The 19,135-nt window shown below is 45.0% G+C and overlaps 1 protein-coding gene across 3 annotated transcripts in view; it reads right to left on the reverse strand.

Moving 5' to 3' along the window:
* Positions 1-15,435, reverse strand: part of AFF1 (ALF transcription elongation factor 1) — a 67,362-nt gene extending 51,927 nt beyond the window's left edge. For all 3 annotated transcript variants that reach the window (XM_059470179.1, XM_059470178.1, XM_059470177.1), the window contains exon 1: positions 15,201-15,435. In XM_059470179.1, the coding sequence (XP_059326162.1) occupies positions 15,201-15,217 (17 nt within the window). In that variant the 5' untranslated portion in view covers positions 15,218-15,435. The remainder of the gene's footprint in view (positions 1-15,200) is intronic.
* Positions 15,436-19,135: the final 3,700 nt, after the last annotated feature.

A 19,135-nucleotide genomic window follows, 5' to 3' on the forward strand; every position in this document is an offset into this window, starting at 1 on the left:
GTGTACCCATCTGCCTCTGAATTCCTCATCTCAATGGCAGGAATCCAGCACCTGGGATGAACTGCTGGAGGCTTGCCAGGGAAAATGCATAGGGTACAACCTACATTCTACCTTATATAAAACCTATCCTACCTGTTAATTTGGTTTTGCCTTGAAATTCCTTTTTTGCTTTTCTTGTTGTTCAATAAAATCAATAGATTTAAAGGCAGCAAGAGAACTGTGTGTTTGCAGTAGTAATGCACAAAAAGCAGAATGCAAAAATGAAATCAGGTTTCTATTTCTTTAAAATATGCTCTAAAACAATGTTCTTTACTGGCAAATCATGAGAGATTAGGTAAAAAGGCTGTTGCAAACTAGTACTATCTGAAAAGGAACCAAATAATTAAGGGATCATCAAAAAGCATTTTTACCTTTCATATTAATTTCCCAGACCTATTTTAATTCATTTTTTCACACAATCGCAACATTTTGGTTCACACATATTTCCACCTTAGTGGTTATAGGAAATTAAGCCATGCTCGCTGAGACCTACTGTTTCTTCCCACCTGATATTCAAATATTTTATTCCTCATGTAGCACAGAAATACTCAAGTCAAGCAAAGCCCAATGGTCCCCTCCAACCCAGTTACAGTTTCTCCAGTATCCTCATAAAAATGATAAAGCTTTGAAAGAACTCTCAGCTAAAAGGCCTTAAGATAAAAAGCAAGTTACAGCAATGTAAAAAAAAGAAAAATAACAATCCAGGTGATAGCAGCTGTTAAATTTCAGAAAACGAATGGTTAATTTTCTATGTTAAATAATTTTTCAAGTTAAATCAAAGATTGAAATCTTACCATCTATTTTACTGCCTTAGTTCTTTGAGACGATACTGAAATGCTTACTGCATGTGCAGGAAGTCAAAAGCAGTAAATTTTCTATTTTAGGACTACATTAAAATTATTCAAGTGGACATGCCTTTTGTTCATTGATTTTATGGAATTTCCTAAATGCCGCTAAAAAACCCCCAACATTACTGTTCTCCACCACAGTAAAAAAAGAATTTCAACAAGATAGACAGTTTGTAGAAGAAAACCCGAAATGTTTAGTGAGCAGCTGCTTAATGTGTGTGCATTTTAAATCCCTTCTCACACAACACTTCTCCCCACACAGCTACCATCCCTGCACATCTGGCCAAGTGAATATATCACTGGTTTTTCCCCAGGAGCCTGCTATCAGCTGACCTTGTCCCTGCTCTGACAAGCAGCTCCTATTCCATCAGTCACTCTGCCATGTGGCCCACAGGTGCCACAGCCTACACGTACTGCCACATTCTCGCTTCACACACAGCTCAGCTGAGCTTGGCTCCCTTCAGCCATCCCCAAACCTCCGTTTCTTAAAGAGCTGACTCCATCCAGCTTGTTGTAAATGCTGTCAGACAGCTTGAAAGGGCTGGCAGTGAGAGCTCTGCAGAGCCCAAAAGCCTTTCACCTCAGATTTCCTGCACAGTCCAAAGGGTCCTCCTTTCTTCCCTCTGTGGCCATCCCAGCTGAGGGCCAGCACAGGCTCCTGGAGCTGACAGCTCAAAGCCCGGCGTGTAAAATGTAACATCAGCCTGAGAACTTGCTCCTTTCCCGACTGCAAACCTGAAGCTGTTTAAAGAATAAACTCCACATCAAATGCTATCAGTGGTTTAATTTGCTGTGAGGCATATCAAAAGCAAAATCTGCAAATATGAGCATTTGAAACTGTCTCAGAAATATGGATATGTGCAACTCTGCCTCCTGAATCTTTAATCCCCTGCAACCTATTTAACACAAGAACAACTTCTTGTGAAACATTCTTACTGTAAATCCTTCCCAAATAAGTGAGTAAATAAAATCTAACATGCTAAGAATGCGATAGTACTGTAGCTAAATTGAGATTAAGAAAAGTTTAAAAATATGAAAGAGATAAATTCTTTCATACTTTCATAGAAATTAGCAGCAAACACATCATACATGAAAGAAAGGTTTCCTATCCTTTTGAGTTTTTCACTTACATAACAGCATGTACCAAGTAACAGGTTGGACAAGTCTTATCTGCATAGCAAGGACTACGTAGAAGCATAACGAGATTAGAAATGTTTGTTGAAAAGATCTGTTTATATGCTGAAAAACCTATTTAAAAACTTTTCCTGCATTCTCTGCCAGATTCTAATTATTCCAAAAGTATTTTCTAATTTTTTTCATCTATACACAGAAGGGCCTGCTAACTTTCCTATGGTTTGTATCTGTTTTTCCATTTTATTAAGAGGTGCACATGCTCTGTAGCTGACTACCTCTCTGTGCTGGAGTTTCAAACTGCAATCGAATCATCAGCCTGAACAAAGCAGCTCATTGTCATTCTGAAAGAACTTGGCAAGTGTTCAATCTAAGCAAGAGCAATAATCCATGACAGGGTGCATTAGGCAGGTACTGATGCATGCCTAATGCACACTGCAAAGCATATATCCCTCCAAAATACACTCTGAAGTATCTTATCTCTCCTTTTTCCTGCTTTTTAAGAACGTTTACATAAGCTGTTACTTTTAGCAACTACAAAAAGTTATCCCTTTAAAGAATAATAATAAACTGGATACAAATACTCTCCCACTGCAATTCTGTACTCAATTACTCAACATATTTCTGTTTTTTCCAATGAAAAAACAAAAAACAAACCAAAACAACTAATAAAAAAAACAAACCAAAACAAACACAAGCCACATTTTCACCACGGGCACCTCTGTTTAAAAAGCACCTGTTTTCCCTTGGTGCTGGAAGCAGGCAAGTGCTCAGCTCCAGCACCATTAGCCACACTTGCATGCAGGCAGTGGGAACATCACCCTCTGGCTCGTACCAAACCAACAGCCAGCTCCCGTTCCCACGGGACAGCAGCACGGCTCTGGCACTGCCGAGGCCACTGCAAACACCGCAAATCCCTGAGCTGCCTGCTGCAAGCCCGGTGCTGGGTCTGCCTCTGTGTGCGCCTGGCAGAGCCCAGCGGGCACCGGGCAGGTCCCAGGCGTGCTAGGAAAGGCCAGAGCAGCACAGGGGCTTCTGCAGGCAGGTGAGCTCGGGCATCCTTGCCTAAGGCAGCACCGGGAATCCAGGAACTGCATGTACAAGGAACTACACCTTGGGAAAGAGGAGTGCTGCTGAGAACCAGCAAGGCCAATTCCAAAGCACTTACCTCGCCTCCCTGAGCAGCACCTGAGTGCTCCTGGAGAACGTGCTCCCTGCTAACCATGCCCTACTCTGGAAAGCACACAGCTGTACACCACATCCACAGCCAGCTCAATACCCAGCTAACAGCTGTTTCACCTGCTGCTCCTAACCTAGGTGAGACATCTGAAGGATGGACAGAGTTTCTCCAAGGACTACTGTATCTTGAAAGGCATTATCATTGACATGATCATGGTCAATGTACCACATCTCCTTGGCTGCCTAAAAACATGAGGTATTTTTTGGCAACCACGTAACACAGCAACCCCATGATTTTTACAGGGAGGCAGAGGGACAATGGATTTTCTAGCTGAAATAGCAAACTACTACAGACCAGGAGTTATCTGCCAATAATTGGGCAATGTGCTGATTAATACTTTTTCTGGGTTGCCTAAGGACACTGCATGCATGAGTATCTCGCCACTATTAATTAATCACTCTTTGTGCTTTTATCCTGGTAGAATTTACATGTTGCACACAGTGAATACCCTGAATGAGGCAATTCCTACCTCCAAAAGCACTTACTGTTGTCAGTTTATTTGCCATGCTTAGCCCAATGCTCAGACTGGCAATAAATCATCATTCTTAGCAGCTGAAGTGTTTAGTGTCTTTCATTCAATATTCAATTTCTTTCCTCCTTGCTGTTTCCCCTAGAAGTACAGTAATCATGTGCTGAAAAGTCATTTACAGCACTGCAATTAAGAGATTATTCCATTAGGCTTTGTATTTCTATCCGGTTTTATGTTTCCATTAAAAGCACTTTGTTAAACAATTGAGAAAACAACTTCATGCAACAGCAGGAGCCTCATGAGCTGATGCCTGCCAGGAAGAACCCAGTGAAGCAGCCCAGGATGGGCAGGAGGGGCTCATGGATCTACAGAGACCCTCCTCTTAGGCAGGATCCCCAAACCAGGGACAGGACAGGCAGCATGACTGCAGATGGGCGGCATCACCGGGTGGCATGAGGAGTTGGGGGAGTGACTGCTGCCAAGAGATTGGGTGGAACTGGGGAAGAGTCCCTGGCCAGACACCTGGCCAGGAGTAGGTGCATTCCTCTGTAGACACAGCATCATTTCTTGTACCTCTAGGAGCAGAGCAAAAAATGTCAAGGAAGTTCTACTTCCATAAAAACTGACCACCTCTTCAAGGAGCAAAACCTGAGAGCCAAAGGAAGTCACATGTGCCCAGGCAATGACTGTGGTGATTTCACACCAAGCTTGTGATCAATGCTGGAAAATCCCACCAAAATGCCTCAGAAATACACGCGAGGAGTTCCACCAGGCACATCCAGCATTCTGTTCACTCAGTGGTGACTCAGGGCACTTCCAGGGAATAAACCACCTTCTCTGATAACACCCTTCCAAGCCCTTACCAGTATTTTCATGGCAGCAGCCAATGAGTTCCTGCCCTCAACACCATGGTGGCAACAGATTTGAAAGGAGAATGAATCAGCACTGCCTCTCCCCGGGGTTCCTCATTCCTGCCCTCCCACACTTGACCCCAACAACAGCCACTCCCTGCCCTCAGGAAGAAGCAGGAGGTCTGTGCTCTGCTCACCGAGGGACAGAGCAGATGCTCTACAGGAACCACTGCACCGAGCTCCTGCAGAAGGTTTTCCATTCTAACATGCAGGCTGCTGGACTTTTCCTCACCCCGAGTGTCTGCCGAGAGCTACACTCAGTGCCAAGCACAGAAAGCCCCTCCATAACCCGTGTGCCAGCAGCTTCCCGCAGCGTCACAGGGATGTGCTGACTCAGGACTGCTTCATCTCTCTGTACTCTCTCGCTGGCCCCGAAATTCATTCATGAAACATCCACAAACAGAATGAGCAACACCCCCAACAGCAGCTGACACCTCGCATAACCCAGGTAACATCCAGCCAAGCCAGCTGTAGAAAGCTAGGTATTTTCAAGAAAATGCAAGTTGATCATAGTAATTTGGAACCACGGGATAACATTCTCCACACACACTTTTAAACACATTCAGTAACTTTTCCATCTTGCCCAATTTCTTGGTTAAACAGTGACTAAAAAATACGGGCTGAAAAAGAGTAAAATTCTGCAAAGCAAAACTTGCCATAAGTATTTCTGGAAGCCACTTGAAAAAAGGGAGTAAGGAAAGAGTCTCACTATTTACGCATTTTTCTATTCTTCTTGAAACTTCCATTAATCCTCAGAACAGCTCTTAGAATCCTTCCCAACTAGCAAATGGTGCCTTAACTCCCCATTTTTTCACTTAACAGCCCTGCTTAGAAATGTGGAGCTTGTAGTAATGCATACAACAGGGAAAGAACACAGGAAATTGTAAGGTTAATATCCCTCCCTTTTCTACATCTCTTTTTCTGTCACTTCTCAGTTTCAAGCTGTGAATCAGGAATCCATTTTGAGCACTTGCTTTTACACATGCAAAACCCATTCTCAGTGAAAAAGCTCCAGGTCAAGAATTCTTTTTGAGCACAAGCTCAAGCAGAGCTCTTTACCAGGAACACCCTTTTGAAGTGGACTTGAAAACTTAAAAGCCAAAGGAAACCAGAAAATTAGATACTAGCATAAATTCCTCTTTTCACTAAAGTACAACATTGCCTTATAATACACAGTTTAAGTCTCTAAAGATATGGAAGGGGTAGACCAGCTGGAACCCAGTGCACAAGCTGAAGGCTACAATTTGGCCCCAGATGAGAACAGCATAGAGAAACCCAGAGGAACCAATAAAATTTGGAGCAGCAGCTGTAACAACACCTTGTGTGTTCACCCTGCTGAGCCCTGGCACATCAATTCTCACCACTACCTCAGCTTTCAGCACACCCTTGGCCAGCTGAACTCACACAAACCATTTCAATCCTCCTCTGGTTTCTACTTTCCATTGAGACTCAGCTGTGTGTAAGCAGGATCCTAGATCTGTATCTAGGCAGTGCCTGCACCTCCCTTGCACTCCCATCTCATTTGCACTCACCCACGTGAAACAGAAGAGGAAGGGGTGAAAGAATAGTTCAAGGGCCTTCCAAGAAAACTGCATGGCTTAATTAAAGACCTTTTAAATGTATCTTATTAACCTCAGCAACTGCTACTGGTTGTTCAGACCTCCCCCTCTCTAGGGGAAAGAAAGAAATATTGAACAAGTAAAACCAAGCCATTATTCACTTGGCAGATTACTGTACACAAACAGCCTTTCAAGTTGTTACATTAAAGTAAACACAGCTTATATCAATATCATCTGTACTTTTCCGTCATTAGGCTGCCAGGGAGGAGATGGCCCACTTTCAAGGAAGCCATTTTTACAAAAGGAAACCATTAACTTGATATTTAATCGATGAACAAAGGAACAGGGAAGTGAAGAAGAAATAGCCCAGAAGATGGGGATGGGACACAGAAGAGAGTTTTCTTCACAACACCTTCTTTTATATGGCATTTCTATCAGACTTTTCCATGGGGACAGGGGGGATATTTTCAAACAGGATTTTGATGTTTTCTCCTGCTATAGTTGAAAATAGGACCTTTTCTCCTATTTCTACTGTTTTGACTGGCACAAATGATAGCCAAATCAGAAAGTTACAGGAATAAGCACTGTTAAGGGAGCTGAGTGGAAACAGTACTGAACACAGGACCCCTGGCTAAGACACTGTGAGCTCCATACGTGTCTCTTTATAACCAAGTACAGCACAGACACCAAAGTCAGTTCCAGGTAAGAAGTGAAACCACTGTATGTGGCCAATGTTCAGCCTAAAGGACAGAATGTCAACTAAATGTTCATTAGATTTAAAAATTAACCCAGACTGCATCTGAGTTTATAAGCATTACAGGATGAAGGGTTGTGTGTGTGTGTGTGTGTGTGTGGTCAATATCTTCTTTGATTTGGGGTGTTTTGGTAGGGTTTGTTTAATACGTTCAGCTCCTCAGTTTTCACAATTCTCTCACAAGTTGTTCAAATAGTAAAACAACATCAACACACACCAATACAGTTGCCAAACCAGATCCCAAGAAGGTTTTGGTTGCAATTACCAGATTGTGCAATAATTACAAACTGCTTTCATTTATTCCAGAAGTACAGAAGGAGGTTCTGGCTGTGAAACACAGTGCCACACTACATCAGCTGTCTATATTGCAAGAGGAAGAAACAGCAATAGGTTCCCTGCACATAAATTCTGTCTGTCCCTCCAAACATGCAGGAAAAAGGGATGTGTAATGAAAGAAACCTATTTACTGTCAGTCAGTTCATCCAGTTTACTTAACTGACTTGAAAAGAAAACACCCTTTCCAAATCATTAAGAACCAGACCGATTCACATGTTTAAGTAATGGAAGAACCAGCTTGGGAGCCAAGTTTTAATGTTATCAATTTCTGCAGACTGACAATTTCATCCATCTGTTTTACTCCACTGTGGTCCCACTTGTGCAGAGCTGCACTGTCAGTGCACCATGGCACCAAACAACAGCAATACTCATCAGTGGCATGCTCAGGTAGGTACAGAAACTCCACTTTGGGACTGGACTCACTTGGAACCAAAATCAACGCTGAAGTCATCCCATCTACCCACTAAGAGCTTGGAACTGGTTTGGAAGGAATAGGGAACAACAGCAAATAGTTAAAGGCATCTTCACAGGGAAATTCTAGACTGAAGCTGCTAATGTTTTTTCTTCTCCCATCCTTGGCTTTCTTCTCCCATCTTCATTTTGATTACAAATAAATAGAGAGCTGCAAGGGAAAGCTTTGTGCCACTTAATTCACTAAATGACCAAGCCTTTTTTCATATGTAAAACACTGAGTTACTGAATTTTCCCAGTCAATTTAGGTCTATTGTTCTCAATTCCTCATTGTACAAGTCAACTTCTGCAATGGCAGAAGTATCCCAGGTCCCTGAATAATAGATCTCATTATTACAGTGTTTCTAAAAGCAGATTAGACCTTCTCAAAGAACAGCACATGATTTTACCTATTTTTCTCTCTCCCCAGTATGGGTGATTGCAGAGAATGTTCTTATGCTCTAGGACTAGTTTTTTTACCCCTGTAGTGCATTACACAGAACTAGGCATTTCCTCTACAGAGGGCCACAAACCCAGCTAAGCAAAGAGAGCCTGTTAATAGTTTGCTGAAGCCAGTCCATGTAAAATGGATAGGGGTTTGCAAACAGATAAAGATCACCTACAGTGTTCCAAAACCTCAGCAAAGTGATCACATTCCCTTTAAATATTAAGGCACTTGTTCATCTTGCTTCCAGAATGAAAGCTACAGAATGTCATGCATTAAATCAGAAACCCAAAAATCAAACCAATGACCAATTAAAAGTTAACTGCTGGATAAAGCTGAGCACTCTGCTGCAAGGGAGCTGCAGGGTCTCAGCAAAGAAGGGAGACACAGTGGTCCAGAAGAGCTCTTTGGCCAGCACAGCTTGCACCCACCATGCCACAGCCATAAGCCAGAAAAAGCAGCCTCCTTCACCAGTATCATGGAGCTCACACTTGGGCCAGCACGGTTATCTCACCTCTGCAGTGCACTTGCTGCCTTTCAGCTGTGCCAGCACTTTTCACAGTAAAGGTCTGCAGTGACAGACAGACAGACACACATGGCAGCTTCCAGGTAGTGGCAATTCTAAGGGAGTCTTCTAAAAATCCGAGCAAAGCTCCCTGCTCTGCAGCACAGAGGGACAGACCAGGCTCTCTTTCTGTTAGCACATGTTATTTTAGTAAAGCTAAGAAGAAAAAGATCTCTAGACTGACAGCCTGTTCTCAGCAGTGCCACAGGTTTACTGACATCAGGAAAACAACTTTTCCTAGAACAGCTTGTTCTGCCGAGGGCTTTGGGGACAGGAAAAAGAGAAGAATGTCACCAAAGCACTTCTAAACTGCCAGAATATTCCCTGCCTTCAGATTAGGATGATTTTTCCAAAATAGCCTACGGGGGGAGAGGAGTATTGAGAAATAGCTGCATACCAGTTACAAGGGAGAGTTTCTGAGCTCTGCTTGAAAAGATTAATTATGCCAGTAATATCTTTTTAAGCAAAACCTTACAAACTGCAGAAGAACAAAAAACCCAAAAGCAATTTCTTATCACGTCTCCAATTCTCCAGAGATGTAAATATCCCTTTACTGCTCCACATTTTAATAATTCCTTTCCATTTCAGATGCAAGCAGACAGCTGTATTTCAAAATGCAGTGCCCACAGCTCAGCTCAGGGAGGAGGCACGTGCACTGGAGCTTCTCACACACCTCACATGCACACACCACCTGCTAAACACCCTGCCATGAAGGAGCTGATCATCACTGCTGAATACATCCCTTGCTGCTTACAGCTTATACACTATTCTAAGAAGCAAAGATATACAGAATAAAAATACTACCATATGCTCAAGAGTTTCCTCTTTTGTTTCTTTTTAAAATACTTCTTACTCAGGTTTTGGTTGAACTGGTGATATAGGTTTTTGTGGTTTGTTATTTTTTGATGAGTTTTTGGGGTTGGTTTTTGTTGCTTTTTTTTTTTTTTTTTGCAAGTACAGAAATGAAACCCACAGTTCTTGCAGTTCTGAAAATGAGCTTTGCTGTTGTCTCTGAGGTTAACCATTAACAATTTGCTTGTTGAACTTTCTCTAAAAATTACAGCAGGGACATTATTTTCTCTTAACCTGATGGTAACATTGCAAGAACAACAGTAAAGGAAAACTTTAGGTTGCTAGTACAATAAACACTCAGAACAACTGAAGAAAATGACAATTCTACAAACAACATCTAAGCCCAAACTAATCCAGAAGTCAAACATCTTCCTGAAGCATTTGTGACGAAGGTTGCCTAATCAAGTGTGCCTAGATACCTCAGCTTGACAATTCTGAAGCATTAACAGGAGCAGAGCAACTTCTCAAATGCAGTTTTGTGCCCACACACCTGCTCTTTCTCCCCGTTTGCCACCTCCTCCTTCCAATACAAGAAAAAGGCAGCAAAAGAAATGCACTCTTTAAAAAGCCATGCAGTTCAATAGGGTGATAAACAACTTCTGCACCTCAGCAGCAAAAGAGCTGAGCTGGGGGCTGGCTCTGCACACAGCAGCCACCACAGCTGAGAGGGAAGATGGGCTACAAGAGTTCTACCTCTCACCACTTTCCACAGCTGCTTGATTCTGTACTGATAGAGAATTCAACTTCACTTCCCTGAATTGCCTATGAATAGGCCACTGTGGAAAATCTTCTCCTAGCACAGCAGCACCTCTTGTCTATTCCCCACAAAAGCATTCTGCTGGAGAGGCAGCTCTATCTTAATCTACTATGGTAACACCTCATTTGGGAGTGATAATTGCCCCAGCCAGTCCCACACTCTTCTCTTTTTTATCATGGACACAGATGAACTGCAGCAGCCAAAACTGCGAAACATAAAATAGCCAGTACATTTTCCACTATAACATACCACAGGGGGGAAAAAGCTCCAGGCTGTGTTCAAGACTGAACAGAAAAATACTTTCTCTATTTTTTCGAGGCTCGTGCATCTCTACAGTAACTCTTTTGTCATGCCAGGTAAGCAAACGCTGCACCCCCAACCACCCAGCACCAAAGCCAGGCCCTAGGATGACACCTTGCACTCTTCCTCACTTCACTGCCCTCCACCTCACGGAAAACAATGCCATTGTAGCATTCCCACATAACTTCGAGGGGACACCTTTTCTATTCTATTTTAAAGGCATTTAAAAGCTTCATGTATCATTCACTATGGCTCCTCTCAGAAGAAAAGTGCTGAGGAGAATTTATGCACCTCATTAAAAGCTTGTTTCCTGCTCTTCATGCTGCATCTTGCAGTTGTACTAGCAAATGATTTTCTCATAAAAAGCTGTGAGAAGAGGCCTCTCTTTGTAACACAGATTCAGACACAGGAAAATTACATGACCTAAGGAAACATTCCCTTGTATACCAGCTCAAGTATGCCATGACAAATGTACTTCAAAATTTTCAATGGCCTATTGCAAATTGGAATATCCACTGCCAATAAAACCAAACCAACCTGAAAAATTCACTTCCCTGTGAGCATCTCTGTCTTTTGTGTGGGAGTGTTTCAGCTGCAGGTCTGCCTCAGAGCAACTCCACGCTCAGAAGTCCAGGCAATAAGGAACTGCAAACTGCAAATCCCCAGCAGCCCACAAAACATGCCATAGACCATCCAGACATCTGGTTCTGGAGAAAACAGGTCTGTATTTCTAGGCAGGGGTGGTAGCAAGCAAAACCAACAAGGTTTCATGGGATGTTTTAGCTTTCAATAGACAAGTAAACTCCAACAAGATATTGTTTCAGCCCTTCTTGACCTCCATCAGCTGACTGGAACCCAGCATCGCCAGGCAATACTGGCATTTGCTTGTATCAACAGGACCCATGAAACAAACAAGTTATGAAAGTGTCCTTACATCTGGCCTGAAAAGCTGTGAAATGACACGGAATGAACTAAAGCTGCATCATTCAAAGTAGCTTCTCCTCAGGGAAAAGTCTCAGCTTTACTCTCTTCAGAATTTACTGTCTTTTAAATACAGATAAACCCACATTTTATTTCCGCAAAGCACCACCTTTTTTCTACCAGAACGGGCAGTACAGTCTCCTCTCAAGACTCTTGTGTGTTTAGCTGGTACAACTTGGCTTTAGGGGGTGGAAAGAGAGGGTTTCCCAGGTTGCTGCCCATCATTACCCTCCCCTGCAGGGCTGGCTCAGGAGAAAGAGCAATATGAGCCCAGCAGGGATGACAGCACAACACTCAGGTTTCATGTTGTTCTGACTGTGTACTGTATTCACCTATGTCCAAAGATTTGAAAATTGCATTGGTTCTGCACACCAGAAATGATGCTAACCATGACCACACTGAAAAGCAAGTTATAGATAAGACAATCCAAAATGCTTAGCATCCAAAACAACAAAGTATTTTGTTTATCCTCCTACTGTAAATAAATGTAACCGACAGCACCTACAGACAATTTTAAATGACCTCAAGCAGCCTGAGATAAGCAGCCTGCCTCTTAAAAAAAAAAGAGGCAGATATTCATCTAAAGATCCTCAGCTTGCAATTGCTGCAGCAGAGCAGGTATTTTAATGAAGAAAGAAGCAGAAATTATGGGCTCTGTCAGTCTGTCCCACACTCCTCCCAAGGGTCCTGCCATATTCCCAGAGCAGCTGAATGGCACATGATGAACATCACACCACAGTCGACAAGAAACTAAATTTGTCCTTATTCAGATCAGCTCTGCTTCTGCTCACAAGCCGCTGAATACACCACAAAAACCTGACACAAGCCCTGTTGCCTGGGGACACCACAGGCATCAGATCATCTGTGCCCTCCAGAAGGGAGCACACAGAAAGCTGCAGCTGCAAACCTACAGCTCAGCGAGCAACTTAAAAAGCCCCCACAACCCCACATTATACACAAAAAAAAGCTAAGTGGAGGATGGTTTCTCCAGCTAATAGCTCCAGATGTAAGCTTAAGATCACGATTTTAAAGAATGTTGTGGCATCCATTAGCACATCAGTTCCTCAGTTATCACCACTACAACTTTTAAAATACTAAGGAGCAGCAACAGGTAGGTTTCATCACCTTGTTTTCCCTACCCTTCCACCCTTCAAAACTGTGAAGCCCAAATGCCAGGTGAGCTGCTGAGGATGACAGCACTGAAGCTGAGGAAAGGATGCTGGATTTTCTTGTTTCCAAACAAGCATCCTCCCCTGTGTCCCATCACTTTCGCTAGCTAAAGCAAACATCATGTGAGAAATAGAAAACGTGAGCAGATGGAGGAGAGCCTGAAGGCCTCGCACAGAGTGATACACAAACCACTACTGAGCTCAGTATCACACCACCTCATCAGTAATTTACTGAGCTTGCAAAAATTGCCTGTATTTTTTGCAAAACACAAATAAACACAGAAAGCTCACCCATTTCTTTTGTCAGATGCCTTGCAGAGTAAACCCTATGACATGTTTTGGCAAAATGAATTCTGGAGACATGTGGCTTCTCAGTCCCATGCAGTAGAGTTCTAATTATTTATTGTGAATATTAACTCATCCTTTACTATTGAATAAAAGCTTCTACATACCCACAAAGCACTTTTTTTTTTTTTAATGGGATGGATACCCCTGCAGATCTATGCCACGGAAACAGAAACATCACAGGCCTTCTGGCAAATGCAATCTCTGTCCTACAGACTCATTTCTGCTGCTCATATGCACTCCTGCTCTCTTTAAATGCCTTAAAACAAACAATAATCAGAGATCTTAACACTGATGTTCAGGCATACAGAGTAACCTCTGTACTCACTGTGCTGAAATTCTCTGACACAGTTTTACAGCTTGAGCACCTCACAGCATTGTGACAGAAGCAAAAGCCAGCACACAGGATGGAGAAGGAAGGAGGGTACAGAATGCAGGTGCATGTCTCGTCCCCATGTCTGTCTCAAATGGCAGGTGTGGGGCACGGTCCTTCCACCTGCCCTGCAGAATCCAGCCCCACAGTCCCAGCCCTTGGACCATTTTCCTGCCTTCAGCCTGAGCCACTCAGCCTGTAGCACTTGGTTCTCTGCACCATTCACCTTAGGGGTCAGGGATGTGGCTCCCTGGCCCCAGCACCACTCTGCCTTTTCCTGGCCAGCTGGCTGAAGCTGGGGGTACTGCTGGGACCCAGCTCCCCCGTGGCCTCCTGCCACCCAGCAGAATGGCTGTGCGACCTCTGAGACATCAGGCATGTCCCTGGCCTTGGAGCCAAGCCAAGCTCCAGGGCCAGCCAGCATCCCTAGGATTTATGCTGCATCCAGCATGCGGTCCTATTACAGCAACGCTGATAATGCAGGCCAGTAAATCATGCAAAGGGATGATACAAAGGAAAAAAAAAAGACGCTAGAAACTCAATCTTTACCTTTTTGTTAAGTACTCTTTATGCAAAATAGTCCCAGTATTGGGAGAGCAGGCCATGGAAGCTGGAGAAGAGCTCAGCTGTTAACCAAGCAATCAATCTTCCCTTGCTTCTTCCCCAAACCGCAGGGTTCTGTCCTTCTCCAGTTTGTAATTTAAAGCTAGCTCTTGGCTTCAGACCTGCAGAAAGGCACCACTGTGAAAATGCACCGTGAGTGCCAAACTTATGTGTAAGATACACCACCATTTTAATTTCTTTTTTCCTGCCTGCAGGAAAGGGGAGCAGGGTGCCTGATTGGTGTGGGACTAAAGAGCAAAAATGAATTTCTCTCTTTGGCATTTCTGAAATCCCCATTAAGGCATCGTAAACGCTAAAAGGCATTTAACAGGTACCTTAAATAGCACTGCTCTATCAAGTACTACTGCTTAAGAAAAGCTGCCTCCCCCATGCTGAGTGTGAAATTAACTGCAGGCAGGACACTCCCCAACTCCCCCAAGAGCAGGCAAAATGCTGCTTCTTTAAAACTCCAGCTGAAAAGTATTTACCCAAGATCGGCGTTTTCGCTTCAATTTTGCTCCCTGACAGCAACTAAGTAACTCATTCCCGTACCCTTCTCTGTTGTAACCATATCTAGAAAATGTAACCTAGCATTTTCTACGCTCACAGCTACCCAGCAGACCTAACCCGCTTCCCCCTGCCCACTCGCCATCCCAGCAGAACCATTCCCCACCTTCTGAGCAAGTGCTGGAGGCAGTGACAGAGACCCGCTCACGCCGGGCTGGTTAGGGGCGAACAGGAACAAATACACGCGAGAAGAGAATCAATTTCAAAGAGCTTTTAAGCAGACAAGTCCACCGAGGAGAAGGAAATCGGTTTCAAGGAGCTTTTAACTTGTTTTAACCGGGAGAGATTTGACGGGGAGCAATTAAGACTTTGCTTTTCCTGCTGGAAGAAAGTTTACGCCGGGAGGAGGGAGAGGGCACGGCGGTGAACAAAACGCAAGGACAAAACCCACCCGGGGCTCGGGGTAAAGCCCCACAGCCAGCTGAGCCTGGGCAGGAGCCAGGGCATCACAAACCCAGCTCCAAGCCAGATGCACAGGGCGCCACCAAAGTTATTTAGTGCCGTACCTCGACTGGGCAGCCATCGCGGGGTTATCCTGCCAAACGTCCTCTATCCATGAGCTCCGTCCGCAGCTGTCCAGGCTCTATCCCGCTGCCCAAGCCCGCCGTCCCATGTGCCGGCCGCCTCCCCGCCGGTGCCCGGTGCCGCCGCGCCGCGGCTCCCCCCGCCCGGGCGGCCGGCGCAGGGCTGAGGCTCGCTCATTTTGATCGACATCCGGGCGCCCGGCCCTCCCCCGGCCGCCACCAGGGAGGGGGGCCCGCCCGGCCCCGGGGGACGGCCCCGCTCCGGCCCGCAGCCGGCGAGACCCGGTGCCGCCGTTCGCTCGGGCCGCGGCCCCGCTCGGCGTCGCCGCGGTGCCCGGGGCGGCAGGACCGGTGGCAGTGTGAGCCCCGCGCCCGCCCCGCGCCCGCCTCCCCCTGCCCGGCTGAGCGCTCGTGGTACGGCCCGGCCTGGCCCGGCGGGCGGCGGGAGGGCCGGGCCCGGCCCGGACCCCTCCTGAGGCGAACGGGCCGAAAGGGCACGGGCCGGGCGGGACGGGCCGGGGCTGCCCCGGCAGCCGGCCCCTGCCCTCCGCCACGGCCCCGCGGCTGCTCGGGCGGCGTCTGCTTCGCTTATCTGCTGGTTTATTTGGGGTTTATTATTTTATTATCATTATAATCTTTATTATTTGTATGGGGGAGGGGAGGGGTTGGGTTTAGAAAGACAGAATAAAATGGCACGAATTTTTCAAAATTTCGGGAGTTTCCGAATCTTCGAAGCGAGCACAGAGCCCAGCTGCAGACAGCAGACACGCATCCCAGGTGTCCCCGCAGATGCGGCGGAGGAAATCCTGAGCGCGCTGCTGGAGCCGGAGCTGGAATTGCAGGCTGAGAACCTTTGGGGAAGGGTTTGTTATGGCACATGGAGCTGGTTATGCAACTTCTGCCGGGCTCCGCTCCTGGCCGCGGTTGGCAGACGCGCTCGGAAAGCAGCAATACCTGTCCTTTGCTCTGGGTGTTTCTTGGCACAATTATAGAAACAAACTACTCCTGCAACTGCTCTTAACTAGGAATTAACCAAGCACTCAGCAGGCAAAAAAACATCCATCCAAGATCCCCTTAAATTTCTCCTCGACTGTGTATGGCCAAGGTTTCTACCGACACTGCAACAACATTATGTTCCTCCTACTTTTCTGGTTTAAAGCACAGTTTGTGTCAAAGTACTTGGGAGATACCAGGAGGAGGGTTTGTACTTGATTGTTTTCCTATTCCAGATAACCTTTATGGGAATCTCAAGTCTGAGCTATCTCCTCGGAGATTAAATAAAATTCATATCAGCTCTTTCAGGCAGAACAAAATATAACAGAGAAAAATATTCTCTAGATTTTCCACAACAGCTGAGCTTTCTCCAGGAAGAAAAAATTGTTTGCTTTCACCCAAAGTTTCTAGCAGTTTTCTACCTGCCCCCTTTCAAAAGCACTTGCACATCTGACAAATCAGTGTTTCTCCAAGGAAAGCTTTCTGTCAGAATAGGTCCTGCCACCTGTTGGCTCCTCCTTCAGTTTGTTTCCAAAATCAGATTTTCTCACCTGGTTTATTCACCGATCAGCCATGCAAGTGTCCTCTTTTTTTACATTGCCTTTGTAGGATGTATTGCAAATGAAGGAAAATGTCTCCCTTAAGTAAAATGCAAAAAACCCAAATCAATAAAATAAGCTCTTTGTACTCTTCAGCTCACCATAAGCTCAGAAATGCACCACTGAGCTCTCTAGTCTTAAAAACCTATCAGGAAAGGCTTCCTACAGGTGATCATAATTTCAAATGCCATTTAAGCTGTATATAATATTTGAAGATCCATTTGTATCTGCCTATGCATTGGATGAGAATGGAGTTCTCCAGAGATGAAGTTTGTGATTTAAACACTTCACATAAATGCAAATCCATCCAAAAAACAAACAAAGGTGTGCAGACAGCCTGGATGCCATTTTTACTTAATTCTGAACTCCTGAAAAAGCCAGACTTCCACCCTCAGGCATCAGTGGTAAAGCACAGGCTCTGGGTACATTACGTTTCTTTTAAGTCCCCTCTCACCTGCTTATAGACCTACCTGTACCTGGACATGTTGTTCAGAAGGATATTTCAATAGAAAAAAAAAAAAAAAAGACCCAGAAGTTTCAAGCAACATTATTTCCAGATAAGGTGCAGACACTGATACATTGCCACAAAATTTGCCCACAATATCCACAGCAGACCCTGTAGAAGGAAGATGGGATCGCTTCATTCACCACTAACAGTGCTGGCCATACCCAGGTGTTGGTTCAGGAAGGGGAATGCAGCATCCCTTAACTCCAGAAAAAAAAAAAAAAACCATGACATTATCCTAATAAAGGTATGATAATTCATTAAGTTTGTGGGACAAATGTCAGAAGCTTGTGGCATTGTGAAACAATTAATCAGGCATGGAGTACCAATGAAGAAGGAGCATCTACCAAGCAATAGTAAAATCATTAGAATAAAGACATGGTCGTAAGGTTTCCTGAAACACATTTGCTGTAGAGTAAAACATGTTATTTGTTTATGCACAGAAATAGGTCAAATCCATGCCCTTACCACTGTTGCTGTTCAAAACACCTCACTGCAGCGCACTGCATCAGGTTTTTAAACAGACACACCCCCTTACCTTCACTCTCCAGGAGTCCCTGCTGTTCTTTAATTACCATGTGTTCTCCCAGAGCTGTTGACAAGGAATCCATCTTACCCCTGCCGTTTATTGCCCTGATGAGTCCCTCGCAGTTGGAGGTGAAAAGAGTCCAGTGGATATTGTGTTTCCCGGCCTGAGGGAGCCGTGGGTGGCCTTTCATTTGCAAAGGGCGCTTCTGCAGCGGGTCAGGAGGCAAGGACTGTGCTCCATAGAGGCTCGGCTGCCCCAGCCCGGTGGAACAATCCCTGACCCCTGAGCCCCTCTGGCTGTCAGTGCCTTTCTGCCTTGCATCCCTCTGCTGCCCCTACGGAGAGCGAGAGGCTGCACACCTGCAGAGCTGCTTGTGGTCTGGCAATCCCAAACCCTACACAAACCTGCCAAGGACTTGATTCTCATGTGTCTTTGCCCACGGGTAGGAAAAGAGCCAGACACACAGCAGATGCGTGTGTTGGTGCTGTAAAGCAAGGGGTACAACCCTAATGCACAGGGTTTCAAGAGTTCCACATATTTGAAGGAGTTTGTTCATCTCATCCTCAAACTCCTGCCTCCAAAGCTGAGTTGGAAAGTGAGCAAAACTCAGAAACCCATCCAGGCAAGCACACACAAAAACCAGTTCAACAAGGTAAATGAAGCTGTGAGAAATGATGAGTCTGAAGAAGGCTGAGGCAGCAAAACTCTCTGCTAACCCTGATTCAGCAAAGCACTTCCCTCTAGACTTGTTTTATTGCACCTCCTTAACCTTAGCACTTTCCAGAAGCAAAGCTGACTGCCAGGAGCACATCCTTGCTGGGCAAATCCTGGAAAGCACTTGCATTTCACTGGGTCTTACCCACACTGTGTAGCTGCACTGAGGTCTTACCACCTGCACAGAGGAGCTGCAGGGCAAAGGAAAGAAACAGCTGAGTACAAAACTGAAAAAAGGGGTAGGGAAGAATACAGCCAAAAGGATATGTTGACTTTAAGAAAGAAGACTAACTTGGGTACAGTCTGTTATGCAAGTAATTGCTCTGCAGATGTTAGGAATCAAACTTTTCTGAGAGAAGAGGAAAACAAGCCTTCATCTTTCAATATCTAAATTGAAGAAAACAGATTTTAAAAAGAAACCACCTTCCTGCAGGCACCAGACTGTACTAGAGGCTACGCCCTACTAGCTTTTGGCAGCCAACAGGAGCAATTTCCATCATCTTACTTGGCATTGCTCACTTATCACTCACAATGCCTTAAAATGTTCCATAACGCCCATGAACTTTCACAAGTTAAG

The sequence above is a fragment of the Ammospiza nelsoni genome, chromosome 4, assembly GCF_027579445.1.
Source record: "Ammospiza nelsoni isolate bAmmNel1 chromosome 4, bAmmNel1.pri, whole genome shotgun sequence".
In the NCBI taxonomy this organism is placed as follows: Eukaryota; Metazoa; Chordata; class Aves; order Passeriformes; family Passerellidae; genus Ammospiza; species Ammospiza nelsoni.